The sequence below is a fragment of the Cynoglossus semilaevis genome, chromosome 16 (assembly GCF_000523025.1).
Source record: "Cynoglossus semilaevis isolate Cse_v1.0 chromosome 16, Cse_v1.0, whole genome shotgun sequence".
Taxonomy (NCBI): Eukaryota; Metazoa; Chordata; class Actinopteri; order Pleuronectiformes; family Cynoglossidae; genus Cynoglossus; species Cynoglossus semilaevis.
The window spans coordinates 8,018,781-8,036,570 of NC_024322.1; the positions used below are offsets into that span (position 1 = coordinate 8,018,781).

General features: G+C 39.7%; 1 protein-coding gene across 3 annotated transcripts in view; it reads right to left on the reverse strand.

Moving 5' to 3' along the window:
- Positions 1–17,790, reverse strand: part of klf12b (Kruppel like factor 12b) — a 47,146-nt gene continuing 29,356 nt past the window's right edge. For all 3 annotated transcript variants that reach the window (XM_025063869.1, XM_008328388.3, XM_025063868.1), the window contains exons 3-6: positions 15,082–15,607; positions 8,718–8,853; positions 1,011–1,168; positions 1–200 (exon numbers count right to left, since the gene is read on the reverse strand). In XM_025063869.1, coding sequence (XP_024919637.1) covers positions 19–200; positions 1,011–1,168; positions 8,718–8,853; positions 15,082–15,607 — 1,002 coding nt within the window. In that variant the 3' untranslated portion in view covers positions 1–18. The remainder of the gene's footprint in view (positions 201–1,010; positions 1,169–8,717; positions 8,854–15,081; positions 15,608–17,790) is intronic.

Sequence of the window (17,790 nt, forward strand, 5' to 3'; positions counted from 1 at the left end):
TTTGCTTCACTGTCTGTTTCACACCAGCATATGTCTCCGTCGGTGCAGAGCCAAGTGGTCAGATCTGGAGAAGCTGCGGTCACAGTCTGCACACTTGAAGGGCTTCACCCCAGTGTGTTTCCTGTAATGCCTGGTCAGCTCGTCGGAGCGGGCGAACTTCCACGTGCAGCCGTCCCAGGTGCATTTGTATGGCTTTTCCCCTGGAGTAGAGCAGAGAAAGAAAAAGAAATGGAATCTCCTCTCCCAAAGTTTCTAAACTTCTATGTCAAACATTAAACCTTCTTTTTAAATATGGCTTTGCTACATATATTAGACACAGTCTTTTTAATAGATTTCATACTTGATTTCATAATGGTCAGATTCATAGCTAAAGACAAAAAAGAATATTGGACAGTTAAACAGAGAGGTGAATTTGAAGGCATATTTAATTCCTACTGAGCTCAGAACTCAACAGGAGCTTGGGTTACAATCCCCTGATGTTATTTTGAAGTGTGTATTCCTGCCCCAAGAGGAGAAACAGTTGACCTTTGGGTCAAAATGTCCAGCCAGGCTTACATAGAAAATCAGACTCTCATTTTTGCAGGTTAAATAAATGTAGGCTTGAATATAGCAAAAAATTGTTGATTTGATTAAATTCAAATTTGATTGAAACACTGTATAGAGTCAGGTGACACACACAGGAGATAATGTTCAGTAACAGGTAAACACAACCCAAAATACTTTAGCATAAGCTAAAAATATATGCTCCAAAACAGATATAGGTTAGCTGAACATGTAAACATTAAAAAAAACAACAACTAAAAACAGTGCTTAAAATTGGGATTACAGACAATCAAAAGAAATACATAAAATGTCTCTAAGATAGTTATATTGTTTGATAACAATGTGCTGCAAATCTTGTACCTGAAACCATCTCCTGAATTCTGATAAACTGGACCAACACTGGAATAGAAACTATTTACTTCCAACCCTTGATACCCACTCTGGACCTCGGTCCTCGTCTGACTGACCTGTGTGTGTTCTCCGGTGTGCTTTTAGATGAGAGCTTTTGGTGTAGACCTTATTGCAGCCCTCAAAGTCACATCTGTGGATTCTTCTCTTCTTGGAGTCTGGAGACTCTGACCTCCGGGGGCGCCGTATGCTGTCAATACTGAACGGTGACATGGAGCTGAAAAAAAGAAATAAAAATACATCCAGTTAGTTTTGATAATGTCATTTTTACAACACTATCTTAACAACAGAGGGCAACACTTTCAGTGATACCAGTACAATAATTACAACTGTAACTGCATTATGACAGAGAGTTAACAATATGATCATGTTTGTATCAATACTACTTAAATTAAATCAGTCCGTAAAAGGCATAGATTATAAAGTCAGAATGTTAAATAACAGGAATTTAAATCTGGAAACTTTTAAAATTCACAATTTAAGGTGGAAAGAGGTTAACGTCACCAGTAGGGGGCAGTGCAACCCTGCCAAAAGCATTTACATCCGCATGTACATCCGCATGACATTCTTATTGTCCAGACTTTTATCAGCCAAAGCAGGAAACAGTTTCATTAGTAATGTCTTAAAGTCGGGTCAAAGACTACTGAGACACTGTTACTTTGAAATGTCTTCTCCAATCACACAATACGACAGTTAATTGTTTCCTTTGTCAAAGACAGCGGTCCACTGTAGTCCAGTCCACTTTTATGTGTTTTGTAGGCCAGTGTTTCCTCATTAGAGTGGTATGTGTGTGTCTTGTTTTCTTTCTCTCTTTTTCTGCAGTGGAAGTAGTAGCTTTAAAATCTTTCGTCATTCTTTTTTTGTTTGTTTGTTTGTTTACAAACATCATGTGTTGGAATGTGACCCAAATTCAACGGTGGAAGATTTTCCTTTTTACCTTTCACTTTTTTTTCCCTCTATTTTATCTTTACTCATCTCTAAGCTACTTACATTTTGGATATAAACATATATATATTCTTTGTAATATGTAGCCATCTTTGTTTGTCTTCCACAGCACATTTGGCTAATGTTGTTGTTGCTATTTAGTAGCTTGTTTGGGTGAGCTTTTAGATACTGTTTCACTAATATTTAGCTACTAAAAGAGACTTTTAAACCTGCTTTGCTAATCCTAAAATTATTATTAACATGTTTTTTAAAATCGGAGATTATTTATAGAAATATGTAGGAATTATTACTTTTTTTTAATTATTATAACAAAGCTAAAAAAGAATTGTTAGCAGCTTAACAGGTTTTGTCCGGGCTGATTCTAATTTAATTACATTAAGCTAACTGTACGAAGCTAAGAGGAAGAACTTGGAGTAAATTCATATAGAATTCAAAGTAAAAATCACATGACACACACACACACACACACACACAAACACTACAGCCAGGAAACAACAGCGCCTCTGTTTCGAGGCTCAGTAGAATTATCTGTAGGATACAGTGTAACTGACATGCTTCCCTCTCAGTTTCTGCGACAGAGATTTAGACAAAGTCGGAAGCTAAAAAAAGAAGTAAAATGTCTAGGGAGTTTGTACGAAAGGCAGACTCCTCATCTGTCTGTCTGTCTACACCACACTGAGGCCACTTCCTGTCGATACTTCATTCCCCAATGACTCACTCGTCAAATGTATAGAATCTGAGATAACAGAATGTGTAGAATCAACGTGCACCGGTGTACACAAGAGCTGCACAAATACTCCGAATCAGGGGAGAAAAACACACATCACTTGTTGCTCTTGGCCCAAGGCCAACGTGCTGCTGAAGAGGAAGTGAGCACATGGGTGAGACACCAGGTGAACCTTACCTCCCCTCTCATTTCTCCTCCTCTCTCTACGGTGTCTGAGTTCAGGACGTACATAAAACAAAGTCTAACAAGGTCAAACTCAGCGATAAGGCAAAAAAAAAAAAACCCTGTATGTTCTGGAGTTTGGTCAAATTATGACAGAACTGAAGCATACACTACATAAAATATAAAGTGAAGACAGAGAAGCATGTCAGAGCGCTACAGACTTCACGTTCAAGGCTGAGAGACTTAATAATGTAAAAATAACTCCTGTGTGGTTCTACTGTCAACTCCAATCAGTATTGAGCAGAGGATTACAAATGAGAAGGTTCCAAAAAGATAAAATTATATCACAAGACGTTGGCATAATTGACAAAATATCTGAAAGAAAAGCAAGCAAAAACTAATAGAAAAAAGAGATTTACCTTAAATGTTTTAGAAAAGAGATTTTAAAAAAGAGCAAATGAAAAATGATGAGTGAGATCTGAAGCCTTGAGAAACAAGTTAGAAAAAGTTAGCATGTAGCTTCTAGCATGTGAAAAATGTAAATGAAGACTTGTCAAACTATAACTTAAAAACTAAATTAAAATTTTATGCAGTTAATAAAAATATAAATATGGATAGAATGAGGAAAGCGCAGGAAAAACTTTTTAAAAAATGTAGGTTTGAAGCTGCTACTGTAAAGGTTAGAAGAGAAGCTGAAATCTGAGAATAAATAAAACAACATAAAAAGTTATGATAAAACTAATGGTCATTCTAAAAAATAATATAAGATAATATAATCAAATAACCTGTATTAGGCTTAAACCACTTCAACATTAATAATAACAATAATTGAAGCAGAGCAAAACATTCACAGTTAATATTTTAGAGAATATCAAACACAAAAACATTAAAGACATTCCCTTTTCTAGTGTGTGTGTGTGTGTGTGTGTGTGTGTGTGTGTGTGGACAGGCAACAGGATTTACAGTGGAAAAACTCAGAGCCACTGTAGAGGAGGATGTTTACTTTCTGACTCGCTCCATGAATTATGACGTACAGTTATTTAAGAGGAACAGTAGCTCCAATATACATTTTCTATGCAAACATATCCATCCAACACTGCTGTATTATTATTATTCTCATTTCTTTCATTATCATTTCAGTGCTAAAATTAAGCTTTCATAGATCTCTTGTTTTTGTTTGTTTTTCTATTCTTTAATAAGATTTTTTTTTTCTTTACTTGAAAACTTATCTCGCTTTTAGGCAACTTTTAGACCAATGTCTGTATTTTGTTTTATTTGTTTTTCTTTTGTTTTTGTTGTTGTTTTTTGGCTAACCATTCTAAATTTCCATCAATTTCTCTAAAGGTGAAGGACTGATTTAGGTGGAGATGCAGTCTCCTTTTCATCCATGCTAACCTTTAGCTATTTTTGCTATAGTTGGACTCATCAATACCGTATGGATGATTGTTAGGTATATACAGTATTTGTGCCTTAGTGATAGAGGTGATACAGTTGGGCTGCTAGAGTAATACTGCCTATAAATACTGCATGTACTTTGTCAAACTTGGGTTTTCTTTTTTTGAATTTGTTGATAAAGTTCTGATTCATTGTGTTCATGTATATGTTATGAGAGGAGCAGTTGAGCCTTGAGGATCTGTTCACTGACTGAAGCCCACATTTAAAGAGCCCCCCCCCCCCCCCACCCCCCCACCCAGACATAAGCAATATGCTAAGTATAGTACAATAACAATGTACCTCTTGTCATATGTGTGTGTGAATCCATTTGATATCTTTTCATGTGAGCCCAGAGGTATATCCACACTCCACATCCTTGAACCCTGTGTCAGTTCAGCATTATTGCTTCTGCAATAGTGTGTGTCCACGTGAACGTGTGTGTGTTTGAACCTCTCCGAGCAGCTGAGAGAGAAATAGGAAGTATAGCTGAGAGCCATTTCAAACAGCATTGACCTCTGCTCAAGTTCTTTTGTTTTTGCACCATAACCCCCCCTCAGCCCCCCCCCAGACAAACACACACACAAACACTGTGTGTTACCTGTAACAGGGATTTCCCACAATACAAAACAACACATACTGTGTGTTTTTCTAACTTCTCGAAGGAAACTGGGTCATAATAACAGTTCTGACTCTATAGTAGCAGATTGATGTTGTTGCTAAACAGACCTGCGGTAAAAGTGGGATTAGGGAAAAAAACAGGAAATGGAATGTGTGTGTACGGTCACGTCTCTGTGAGTGTGTGTATGTCCGCTAGCAAACAGCCCACTGGGTCTTTCTGTACCTGTTGGAGGAAACACCTCTATCCGGTCCGTCCACCTGCTCAGTTTCTCTGCCTCCAAGTGCACAGAGAGAATCCAGACTTCAACAGTGAACACACATGTACTTTCTGGTAAAAGATGCCCTGAGACCAAAGTTCATTTAGACACACTCTCCAGGAAGACACACCGCCAGAACCCACTTCACTGAAACTCAAACAAATAGTGTTGTCTCACTTTGACAAGTTGAAAAGTCACCGCAACTCAACCAGCAACGTAAGGAGATTAAGTGACCAATCAGAGGTTGACTCCTGCCAGTGACGCAGTTACTATCCTAGGAAAAAGCTGGACTGCTTTACTCAGAGGTAAATGGTTGTAAACAACAGAGTTACAAAGCAACATAATGTGTTATTCTAATTCTATTTTACCAACCTTTCTGCTATTCTTACTGTATAAAGTTTTTGACTTTTTTATAATAGAAATATATATTGTGGAACCAAACCAGAGCTAGCTCCTGGTTAACAGTTAGCTAACTAGCTACATTCCTGCATTTGATGATGAAAATTATTTAATGAAATTTGATTTTTCATATTCTTTTTTATTGACTGTATTGCTTTCCAAACTATTCCCCATCACGGGTTTTTAAATAGAAATGATAAATGGATGTGTAACGAAAAAGAAAAAAAAAAAAAAAAAAACACCAACATCAATATGCTAATTAAAACGTTTCTGATGTGTTTTCTTCTATAATTAAAGATTGAGAAATCTACCTGGGACTTTTTTTTAAATCTAGACTCTGAGTCTTTTTCTTTCTCTAATGTCTTCCTCTTTTTCGCTCCTTTTCTCCCACAACAGCCTCTCCACTGGTCCCCAGGGAAACACATGAATATGGAGGAGGCTGCCCAGGAAGCACATGACTCTCTCTCCTTTCTCTGCTTTCACTCATTTATTTATATATGGATACCTGGATGGGAGCTGCAGGCTCCACTCCTATATCCTCCGCCCTTCTACCTCCTCCTCCTGCTGCCATGTTTTCTGGTCTACTGACTGTTAGTGTAAATATGAAAACCCACTTTCTTAAAGCAGCCCTTTCAACACACCATGTGTCGTGTCGACATCCTGGGGACGTGAGAAGTGGTTCTGGCTTCTGTGATGGTGCAAATGTCCACGGAGCTGTGTGTGAATGTTTAATGTCAAAACAGCCAAACGTAAATCCATGTACTGGGGAAACACAAGGCGTCCACAGCACAGCCATCTTTTGTTTCTCCCTGACAAACATGTGAGTCTGTGTTCCTGTTGACAATAACTGACCTCCTTCTAGAACCAGCTGTTCCGTCCACGGTGCACACACACACACACACACAGCACAAACACAAGCTGGAGGATTTACACTTGGCAATGTGAGCAAGTACTTTCTAAAAAACTTTGCACACAGAGGAGCGAGTGTCGTGGCCGCTGCTGCGTCTGCAGCCTGATTTATTATCTCCACGCTGAAAGGTTGGGTTTGGACCAACCTCTGTTCTCCACTGACCACCCGGTGCCCACGTGTGGCACTCAGGGGCCACGCCTGTCCCTTTCAATAACCTGCAGTGAAACCTGAGTACTACACAGAGAAGAAGTGCCTCACAGTGTGTGTCTGTCTGTGTGTGTGTGGCAGGCACTGGTCAAAACAGGGTTTTTCCTAATGTCGGAAAAATCTGGATTTTTTTTTCATGTCATCAGTTCAACCAACTGGATGTCTGAACCTTTTGATTGTTTTATTTAGTTTGTCCTTCTTTCAAGTATTACTTTTATTTGGCTAACCTTTAGCTACACAGCTACCTTATTTCAAACAGTCTAGCTAAACGTTTGGTCAAGTTTGAGCTTTTTCTTTGCAGACATTAAACTAGTTAGGGCCATAATTAATTAATTATCTTTCCCTTTTTGGCTGTTACTGGTTACTGGTAATATATAAAAACTTTTTTTTATCACTCTTTTTGTGTGTCTTGATTTTTTTTTTTTTGGTTAATCACTATATGAAATCACTATTTTAACAATATTTTATTGAGAAATATTTTTGCTAGATTAAGGTTTTTTAAACCAATTGTATTACCTTTTGTTAATCTTTTATTTATTTATTTATTTTACATAAGATTTAGCCAAATATTGAACGTATTTAACAAATACAATTATTTTAATTTATTTTGAATTACTTTAAAGTGAGCTACAGTTTTAGTCAGTGGGACCTGTGGTTTATTTCAGTGATTTAGTGTTTTTTTTTCAGTGATTTAGTTCACTGCACTGCAACCTAAGTTACTCTACTAATTAAATGAAAACAATTGTTATGCACTAAATAATTTCCTGGTCTAGTGTATGAGTGACCCTTAATTATAGCTATGAATCTTAGAGAGTCTGTTCTCTCAAAGGCTAACAACTCTCGTTGGCCCTTGGCTATTTTCACAAACAAGAACGCAGTGAACCAAACGGTACCATCCTAAGTCTGTTCTCTCAAAGGCTAACAACTCTTTGGGATCAACTGTGGCAGAAGAAGGGAGGGCAAAAGTGCATTCAATATTTTCCTGTTTTTGATGTCTTGCTTTTTCTGATCAGAACGGTGCAAGACGTCACCGACTAGAGAGGGAAGTCTTTTCATTCAACACAGATGGACAGGCACGGCAGGAGACGTGATGCTCGTAGGCTGAACATGGCATAAAGTACAGTATGTCTGAGCCATATGTAGTCATATAACTGCACACCCACACTCATGCATTCAGAAAAAGAAAAAAATGCACAGAAGTTCCGAACACAAGAATTTACACTTTCTCAGCTGAGGTGTCAGGGAAAACATTTTAAATCCTTGAATATTTCAGATATAAACTGTGTTTTTTCCCACCTTAACAACTTGTCTCTAAATGTATTTTTTCACGTGGATATGAGTACATTCTCATCTCCATTCTTTGTTGCTTTGTTTTCTGTTTGAATGGTACAGTAATGAAGCAGTTACCATGTCCGAGTGCTAGTCACTGAAAAACACAAAAATCGGCTTAATTTTGAATAGCTTATCTACGTACATGAGGGCCACCAGGTTTTGAGTGTAAATTAAAAAAAGATGGTGAGTCAAGTCAATGATGAGTCAGTCACTGTTGTCAATGTCAAAGTCACTAAGAAAAAGTCTGAACAAATCTAACTTACAGGCTAATTATAGCCATCAATGTCCAAGTCAAAGATGGTCTACAATTCAAATCATGTTCCCTGGTTTCCTAGTCCAACAAGGTTTGAGATGAGCTCATTAAGTCCAAGTTAAAATTGTAATGCAAATTGAATCAAGTCAGAAATTTCAGTAAAGTCCAAGTCCCATCCAAGATTCCAGTCCCTTCAGTCAGAGTCGAGTTCTTAGTATTTTCAGTCATCGGAGCTCCGGTTCAAGTCAAACACGAGTCCTAAACTTGAACACTACCACAATGGCTTCTGTAAGTGTGGGGCAAAGTGACAGTAACCTTTCACCAAACATAACAGCTGCCAACAGTGACGAGTGGCAGGATCAAAGCCATATTTCCTACATAGTTTCCTGTGACAGGAGTGGACACATTTAACAGACACAGAGGGGCGGGGGCTTTTTTAGCTTTTGGGGTCAGGAGAGGAAGGAAAAGTCAACGTGAGGATTTTTCACACTCGTGCACACATGACATGACGATGATACTCACTCTTGCACAGCCCGGGCTATAGACAGGGCAGTGGAGCCGGTCTCATTAACACTGTCCAAGGTTACGTTTGGTAGGTCGTCGTCATCGCTGTCACTCTTGATCTGCCTTGGCGACAGGCCGTTGTGGTCCGAGTGTGCTGCGAAGAAAGGACACAGACACAGGAGTCAGTCACCGGACACTACAGATGCACCGGGTTACTCAGCAGACATATCACATTGTTGTCTGAGAGTGTGATGGGTAGATCACCTGTTACTGTACACTGTCATTTCTGACACTAGTTTTAAGACTTTAAAATTCAACACTGCAGTAACTGTTTCAGGAACAAAGGAGTTGATTTTGTCACTCAGTGTTAGAATGTCTCAAAGGAAGATCCTCAGGCATCAAAAGAAGGAATCCTCCCTTTTGATTTATTTTGGCAAATTACTGATGACTTCCAGGCCAACTTTAAACCCATGCTTAGATTTTTTTTTCTTTTTTGCATTCCTTAACACATTTTTTTTATTATCTCACGAACCTATTGCACATTGGCTAACATAATGGATTCCCCCCTCTGCATTTGTAGCTTACCTGATGAATAACATTAAGCATTATTTCTAGCTAACTTTTAGCCATTTAAAAGTAGGCCAAACACTCAGCTACTACTTATATTATCTAAAGTCCTCGACTCACTGGGGCCATAAAAGCCTAAAGAGAGATTTTCTACCCAGGTTTTGTAATAATGAACTGAATATTTCAGCGTGTTTTATATATATATATATATATATATATATAAAAAAATCCCAGGAAGATAATTTGAGGGCAGACTTTTGAGGGCAGACTTTTTGGTTTGACTGGAGCTGCTTATTGATGACCCTGACACACACACACGTCCACTCACACACGCATACAGATACTTTCTGTAAAGAACTACATGGAGGATTGTTTGTTCACTTGTTCCCTTTGTGTGTGTGTTCCTTAGCATAATAACTGCAGTACAGTTAGAAGGACAGACATAACACACATCTGCATCATCCATTCACAGCTGCTTAGAATACGCGTTACCCTTGTCAGTGTGCAATTGAACCTTGACCTCTGCACAACAGAGCACAAGAGGATTAGTGGCTTTAAAAAGTTTGGATAATTCGTTATTTTGTTTACCTCAATTGCATTGGCGTTTTATTTTGGTCATTAATTTTAACAACATGAAGTAACATTTATTAAATGAATGAGGAAAAGAAAACGTGTTTTCACAAACACTGAAAACATGCAGATACAGTACATTCACCCCCTCCCACCTCACCCCACCTCACCCCCCTCGGTCCACTGTAATCCTACGGCTTTTATAAAACCATCAGGCCTTCACCTCCTCCCTGCTCTCGGCTGAGGCTGTGACCATAATGGTACATAATAAAGGTCTACAGTGAGCAGCAGACACGGTGTTATTACTGAGGGGGGGGGGGGGGGGGGGGGGGGGGCACACGAAAAACAAAGGGGGCACACAGAAAATGTAAGTGTCTTTTTGCTTCAAAGATTTCGAGCCAGTGCTGAAGACCATATGCAGAGTGGTCACCAGAGTGTCTACCCTACAGATAACCTGTAATTAGTTAAAAATGCATTGTGTGTTGGGAAGTGGTATTTTGAGCGAGGGACACAAAGAAAGAGTGGTGAGAGGTGGGCAGAGCAGCCAATTTCTTTCTTTTCTTTCTTTCTCTCTCTCTCCTGTTGTTTCCAGTCAAGCCCTGTTTCCATGGCAACCTGCTGCCGGAGACAGCAGTGAAAGGAAGCATCGCCGCCCTCTCTCTGTGAGACCGTGTCCAACCTGTGCTCATGTCTGTGTATGTGTATGTATTTACAACAGGGTCAGAGATTAGCAGAGACTCCGGGGCAAAATGTCTTTAACATATTTGTTAAGGCCCATGATGGGAGAGTTCTACAGCTCCTGGAAGTGCATATAGTCAACTTCTGCGAAATCGGGGGGAGGGGGGAACGACAATCATATTCAAATATAAAAAAGTAGCTTAAGGACAGCAAAATACATGTAAAAAACATGTCAATCCAGATTTTTTACTTTTTAAACTTCCTCTAGGCACCAGAGCTAGCTAACTGCGTCATGGTTTAGACCAGAGATCAGAGGGGAAAAACATAAAATGTTGAATAAAATTGCTGTAATTAAACTGTGGGTTTTCACCAATTTGTGAACATTGTAGACAAATGGAACATGCAGAGATACAGTAAATATGGATAAAGAGATCCTTGCAGTTGTCAGCCAAATTATATATATATTTAAAAAAAACCTTATATCTATATAAGGTGAATACAATAAAATATCTGATATAAAATACTATTAATCACACAGAGCTTCTAATTGATTAGATTTTTTATTAATTATGACCTATCACTAATTTTTAGGGTGACACCTAAAAGTTAAAGAGAATAAATAAAATATACAAATAAGAAAATAATACTAAAAATAAAATAACCAAAATTAAAGTCAAAATTATGTTAAAGAATAAAATAAATGAAGAAAATGTTGGTAAACAAATATGTATTTGGAACCTGTATATGTCAGGATATGTCAGAGGAAACTTATGTGAGGTTTTTGTACATATCAAAAAGAAAAGCTCCTTTTTTTCATGGTTGATTTATTGATATAACGTAAGTAGTGAAGCAGGAAACCACAAATTTGCACACTAAACCACAGGCTGCTCTCTGTGACTGACTCTTAAGTCAAAGAGTCACAAAATTACTCTAGATTGTTCAGACATAGCTCTACAATCTCCGACATTGTCCAAAGCTCTTACTCCATGTCCAACATCAAAAGATACAGAGTACGAGCTTCCATTAATGCTCCTATCTGGAAACACACATTATTGATATTGTGTACAAGGTCAGGAACAGCCAAAAGGTAAACAGTGTGTTTCATTATCAAAACATGAAACTACACTGAATTATTAAACCTGCACATTTATCTACATGTTTTCATGATGAAAATTAAAAAACAAAATATTTGAAGCTGACCAGCAACAAGTGTCCAGTGCAACATGACAACTACTGTAATGAAGTTGTCAGTTTGTTTGCCGAACAGCACAAGTGACAAAAAAACAAAACAAAAACTACTACAGTAGCTTCTACCAACTCTTAGCTTGTACTTAAGCTATGACCTGGAAACAGGAAAACATTAAATGATGGACTTGTGGACATTTTAGCCTAAAATGCAGTTTAATAATAATAATTGCAGCAGTTGTTATGTGGGGCGTCACAGATTGGCTGCAAAAAGATGTTGACACGATGCAGAAAAATGTATTTGTTAAAGTATGTCTGCACAGCATCCCTATTCTGTTGAGCAGAGCCATCGTTATAACACATGAATAGATTTTTGTAATGATTGAAATGTCCCTGGTACAGAAGGCAAAATCATGAGATACTGTACGATAAGAGATCTGGCTACACACATGCAATTTCTTTCCAGCGTCTTGCAGTGGCGTCCCTGAGGGGTGGCCATTTCCACCCTTGAAAAGATGCCAGCTCCTCCACTCACCAGTGAGTATCTGCCCCCTCTAACTACGTACATTCCAGAGTCCAGGACATCAGACACAACATACTGTATGATTGGGTCTATATATTTTAGATATGACTGTGAGAAGACAGGAAATACATAAGGAAGGGACATGTCCAGGGTCAGGAAGTGAATATGGATATCCATGTGGAGAACCTTTTTTTGTTCGCCACACCAACATTATCACTGAGTTGCCTGTAGTCGCCCTGTGAAAATGGTTTGAAGGCCGCACTGGTGTCACTTGTCGGAATTCACTAACTCAGGGCATTTTCTGTGTTGGACTTGTGGACAGTGTATCCTGGACTGTACATGTACATGTGTTCATGTTTGCGTAATTGCCACCCATCTTCAAAATCCATCCACACCCTCTTATGTAAGTCTTGTTTTTCTTGCTCTTTCTTTTTCTTTCCTCTCCTCAGGAGCAGACATGCAGAAGTTAAACGCCCATCTCCCAGGACCACCCCACCCTGCTGGTCTGCTGTCTGTCTCAGTACTAATTACACATCCCTGTTTGTTTGCCCCCTTGTACACTGAATGCACACAGGGGTGTGACTTACAGTGCAAATGTGTGCGTATGCCCTGTGTGGCGTGACAAAAAAGAAAACTCTTTCATGGGCAACAGTTGCCCTGTGTGCCACTCAGAGAAACACCTACTGTGCTCTTCGCCCACTCCGAGTGGTTGGCAGTAAAACCACACCCTGAGAGAAAACCAATAACGTCGTCTAGGGTTGGGCCAGGGAGGTCTGGGACTCTGACTAGCCCAGATGTTTGCTTTCCTATAAAGAGAAAGGCAACAACTGGTGTGGCTCCAAAGGGCTATTTAAGACGACCGGGCCAGATCACTCTCAGTGAGAGACGACAGAGCCAGCGAACTTGTTAACCTTACGACGGACCAACATTGTCACCTGCCAGACTGCTTTTACCAGCCTGAAGACAGATCCAGTGGGATAGCTAATCCTGCGTGTCGCAGATACCACGTGACATTCATTTTCATCAGGTGGAAATAACGGTCCAACACACCAACAAATTAGGCAAAAGACAACGATTATCAAGTGTTTGGTTGTTTTTTTGACACCACTAGCAAAGCTACATTTGTGCTTCGACATGGTCAAAATACTGTGTCTTTACAAGTAAACAAGCACAGGATGGACATTTTCAGGAACAGTAGAGGACAAATCTGACCAATTCTGTTTTTCCCAGCTAATCTGTTAGCTCTCAGCAAGTAAGCTAGAGATCAATCTAAAACTATACACTTCACTTTAACCCAAAACATAAGTAGAAGAACAAGATAATGTTGCCCATTGGCCCAGATCTTTGTTTACCTCCAAGGGAAATTTGATTTTAGCTGTAGAGAAGCTTTAAATTTTCAACAGTAAGTGAAAGATTCTAAGATGGAAGTTAGGATTATACGACTGATGTAGTAACTGAGTGTACCATCTGTGTAACTGTGAGCTGTGTTGGGTAGAAGCCCATTTAAACCATGTAAAAAATAAAATTACATTTGACCTGCAGTACTACTATCTGCGAAGCCTAACTTGCCATCACACATTTAATAGTGTAAACAGTGTTACTAATGACTAAACTCTTGGAGTGCAGTGAAAAGATGATTCCAGAAACTACAACATAGTGGTTTCCTGTACAAAACAGTACTACAGTCCTGGGCACTAGGAAAAGGTAGTGGGAGGATTTAAGGTCTGAATGTTGGCTGGTTCATCGAGAGCAACAACGATCAACATTCCAAAGTCAAGAAGAACTTTCATCATCCACTAAACCGTGGAACAGATCTATCGTTTTGTTTTAATACAATATTTGAAGGAAGAATCTCCTCACTAAAATATATTCTAATGTTTGACAGTTGATCTTTGTCTTCTGGCTGCCGCCTTAACAAGTCACCACGGTCTGTTTTTAACTGTCTCTCCTACTGCTGTTACTGAAGTAATAATTTCAATTCAACTAATTTTGGCTGGATATCAAGGCTGGGAACATTAGCTGCTCTCAGACTTGAATCAAAGACCAAGACAATTTCCTCAAATTGTCCAAAGGGACTGTATGTTCTGTAGAAAACGCAAATGTAGGCAATAATTTCACAGCAGAGAAAGCTGTGGATTATTCACAGTGAGTGAATGAGGGGGCGAGAAATGTTCCTCCCATCAGGTGTCACCTCTTTTCTGAATGTTCCACATATTTTGCCACTGTCGTGAGCGGGCCTGGCCCAAAAGGTCTAATGCTCTGTTTATCAAATTCTTAATGGAAACTTTGTACAAAGTCCAAGTCCAACTATTCCAGACGTTTTACTGCCCTTGATCCCCCTTTTCAGAAACGCAATGAGCTGACTGTGTTGCTGTGTAAAATAATGAGGCAGAACTATGTAGTCCGCAATCAAACACGCACAGTTAGGTCTTTTTTATGGGGGGAAAAACAGATCTACTTTCAAAAATATGCCCGCTCAGTATCAATTTGGAAAAAAAACAGGGATGAGTTAATAGAAGGACGGAATTAATAAGAAGCAGACATCAGAGAAGAATAATGAGGACAAAGAGCAGTGAAGAAAGAAAAATTGAAAAAGGATAAGATGAAGAACAAGGTTGAGCACCAGGAGCAACAAAGAGGGAAGAGAAATGAGCTGAAAACAGAGGAGCAAAGGCTAAACGGAGAGCTCGAACTGAACAAGGAAAGAGAAAGACAGTTGATAGAGCTGAAGCACGAGGAACAAAACTCCACTCGGATGCAGCAAAAGCTGAAAAGCTACGTGGAGCAGAAGAAGGCCGACTTCAGGAAGATGATGGAGCTGAAGTAGGAGATGGAGCAGAAAAGAAAATACTGTCTCACCTTTGCTCTTGACATCATCCAGCAGAGGTAGCACGATGGCGCTGTTGAGTCTGGAGGGCGATCGGACGGCGGTGGTGTACATGAGCGGCAGCGACTGCACCACCACGGGGATGCGGTGAACGTGGCTGCTCAGCTTCCCCGCTCCCTGCAGACTCAGAGGACTGGACGGAGGCGGCGGCACAGAGTGCAGGATGTGCAAGTACGGCTGACCCCTCACCCCGCCACCAGGAGCCACCAGGGGGCCCGGCGTGAGCACCGACGAGGCTGAGGTGATGACCGATGGGGAGGAGGATGAAGATGAGGAGCATGTGGACGGTGAGAAGGCAGATCTGAGAGGTGAGGATGACGACTTTGAGTACGAGGTTGTGGATGTGGGCCGGGATTTGTTGATGGACAGGTCCACAGGTTCAGTCTGTGTGTGGAAGTGAAGGTCGTGGGACAGCAGGTCTTCTGGAGTCTCAGGTTTGACTCTGCTGAGGAAAAACGGGACGCCGTCCATCGCAGAGTAGCGGCGCACTTTGGGTGACTGTGACAGGACACAAAAAAACAGACAAATGTCAGCTGCAGCAGTCAGGAAGTTTCTGTTAACTGGCTCATTTCATGATTCACTTTTGTTTTGTGTAGCTTTGAGCACAATTTTTAACAAATCAGTTAATGAATGTTATGGTAATAATAATAATAATAATAATTCCAAACTAACTTTGAGCTTTTGGTTTAGTTTATTATTATTTTTTCTAACTAAATTGAATGCATTTTAGTGCCGTGGCTCCAATGGAATAAACTAAAATAATTAGCACTTAGCTCACATTTCTCACCTCCTTTTTGGCCTTTTGACTGTACTTCAGGTATGACAGTGTACATTCATTTGTGTTTAACAAATTATTTAGCTTTTTGAAGCCAATGTTGAGCTAGTTTCTTTTTTGACAAATTCTAATTTTCTTACCCCTACCTAGTCTTTTATAGACAAGAGGAAGAGAAAGAAGAAGAAGAATCATTGTACATTTAAACAAAAATACACACTCAATGAAATCCTCTACATTTAACCCATCCATGTAGCAGTAGCAGCTAACAGAAACCCTGAACCCAGTCCTCTAAACGCTACAGGCCTTTAGCCTCACATGTTTGACTGTCTGAAACAGACAAAGACCAAGGCTGAACACCCACCTTACTAAGTCATTTAGGAGCAAATACCAACATTTTGAGCACATTTTCTCCGAGTGTTTGGACATTTCTAACCATGTTTGTATCATAAGTCACCAGATGTGGAAACAACAACACTGTGTGACATATTTATACAAACTTTTATCGGAAAAAAAGGAGCAGTTACAGTAATTTCCTTGTGTTGACTCAAACGTTTGGACTGAAGTCCCCCGTGGTGGTGCAGTATGATGTCATTTACAGATGAAACACAGATAGTGTGTCCCTCTCTCTCTCCCTCCCTCTCTCTCTCTCGCAGTCTCCTCCCTTTACTCTCTGTCTTTTCTTTGGCCGGGGCGGTTTTCTTTCTCTTCCTCCTGTTTTCCATCACTCCCACTGAAACACTGCTCTCCCGGCTCTTCTTCTTCAATCTCCCCTAAATCTTTCTTTGTGATGGTGGAAAAACATCATATGGGCTCAATTTCCTGACCGTCTCTCTCTCTGTCTCTCTCCCTCTCTCTGTCTCTGTGTCTCAGAGATGATGGGCCTCTTCAGGCCAAACACTGGTGGCTCAGTGTCTTCTCCCTCAGCAGATCCTTCACTTAACACCAAACAGACTGCAACACAAAATAACTCCATCTGCCTGAACAACTTTCAGGAAACTGTTTACTCAGAATCAGAGATAACTGGAGAACTTCCAGAGACGCTAACTCTGCTACTGTTCCGTGGACCACAGACCTTTGGACTCTTTATGATTGTGTTTCTGTACTTCAGCTTTACATTTTACTCAAAAGTTAAACATTAAACTTTTAGCTCTTTTCTAACCAGATATGAATTTATTTTGAGAGTATTTTAGCAGGTGTGTGTTTTTTTTATTTTATAGTGATTACATGTTTGCTACTTTAGGATATTTTCTTAGAACAAAAGATAGCATATTAACATTATTTAAATTAGCATAAGCTAATTGTCTAATGTTTCTATATTTTGGGGGGGTTAATCTTTAGACACGTTCTTCTGCCTGCTGGTTTAGGAAAGATAAATGTAAATAAATCAGCCAACTTTTTTCTTTGTGTGACTAACTTTACTGAACCCACTCCTAGTTGTGTTACATTGTTGGTGTCTGTCCAGCTGTGAAGACGATCATGTCACTTCACAGGTTGATAACAAGAGATGTCAGTAATATTGAAACAAAGCTGATTGAACTCAGGGAAAAACAACAATGGCAGCTACAGAAGAAATTTTTAAAAAGAAGTCTACAGTGTGGATTTTCATCCTCAGTCTCACATTTCTTTCCTCTTATGTAATTCTGGCTGAGAGTAGGATCTGTTGTGTATTATGATTTTTTTTCTTTGTGTGTGTGGTGTGTGTTCTTCTTCCTACATGTACTATTATTACTCCAGACTTGTGTACTCACTCTGAGCCTAAAGGAAATGTTACGAACCCATGAATCAAAAACACGCTCTCTCTCTCTCTGACTCCTCCTCTGAGCTGGAAAACAAACTCTCGGCCCTGATATGTGGCCCCTGATGACCTGTGCACTGGAGTGGGGTTCAGCCCAGGTTCAGCCCAGGT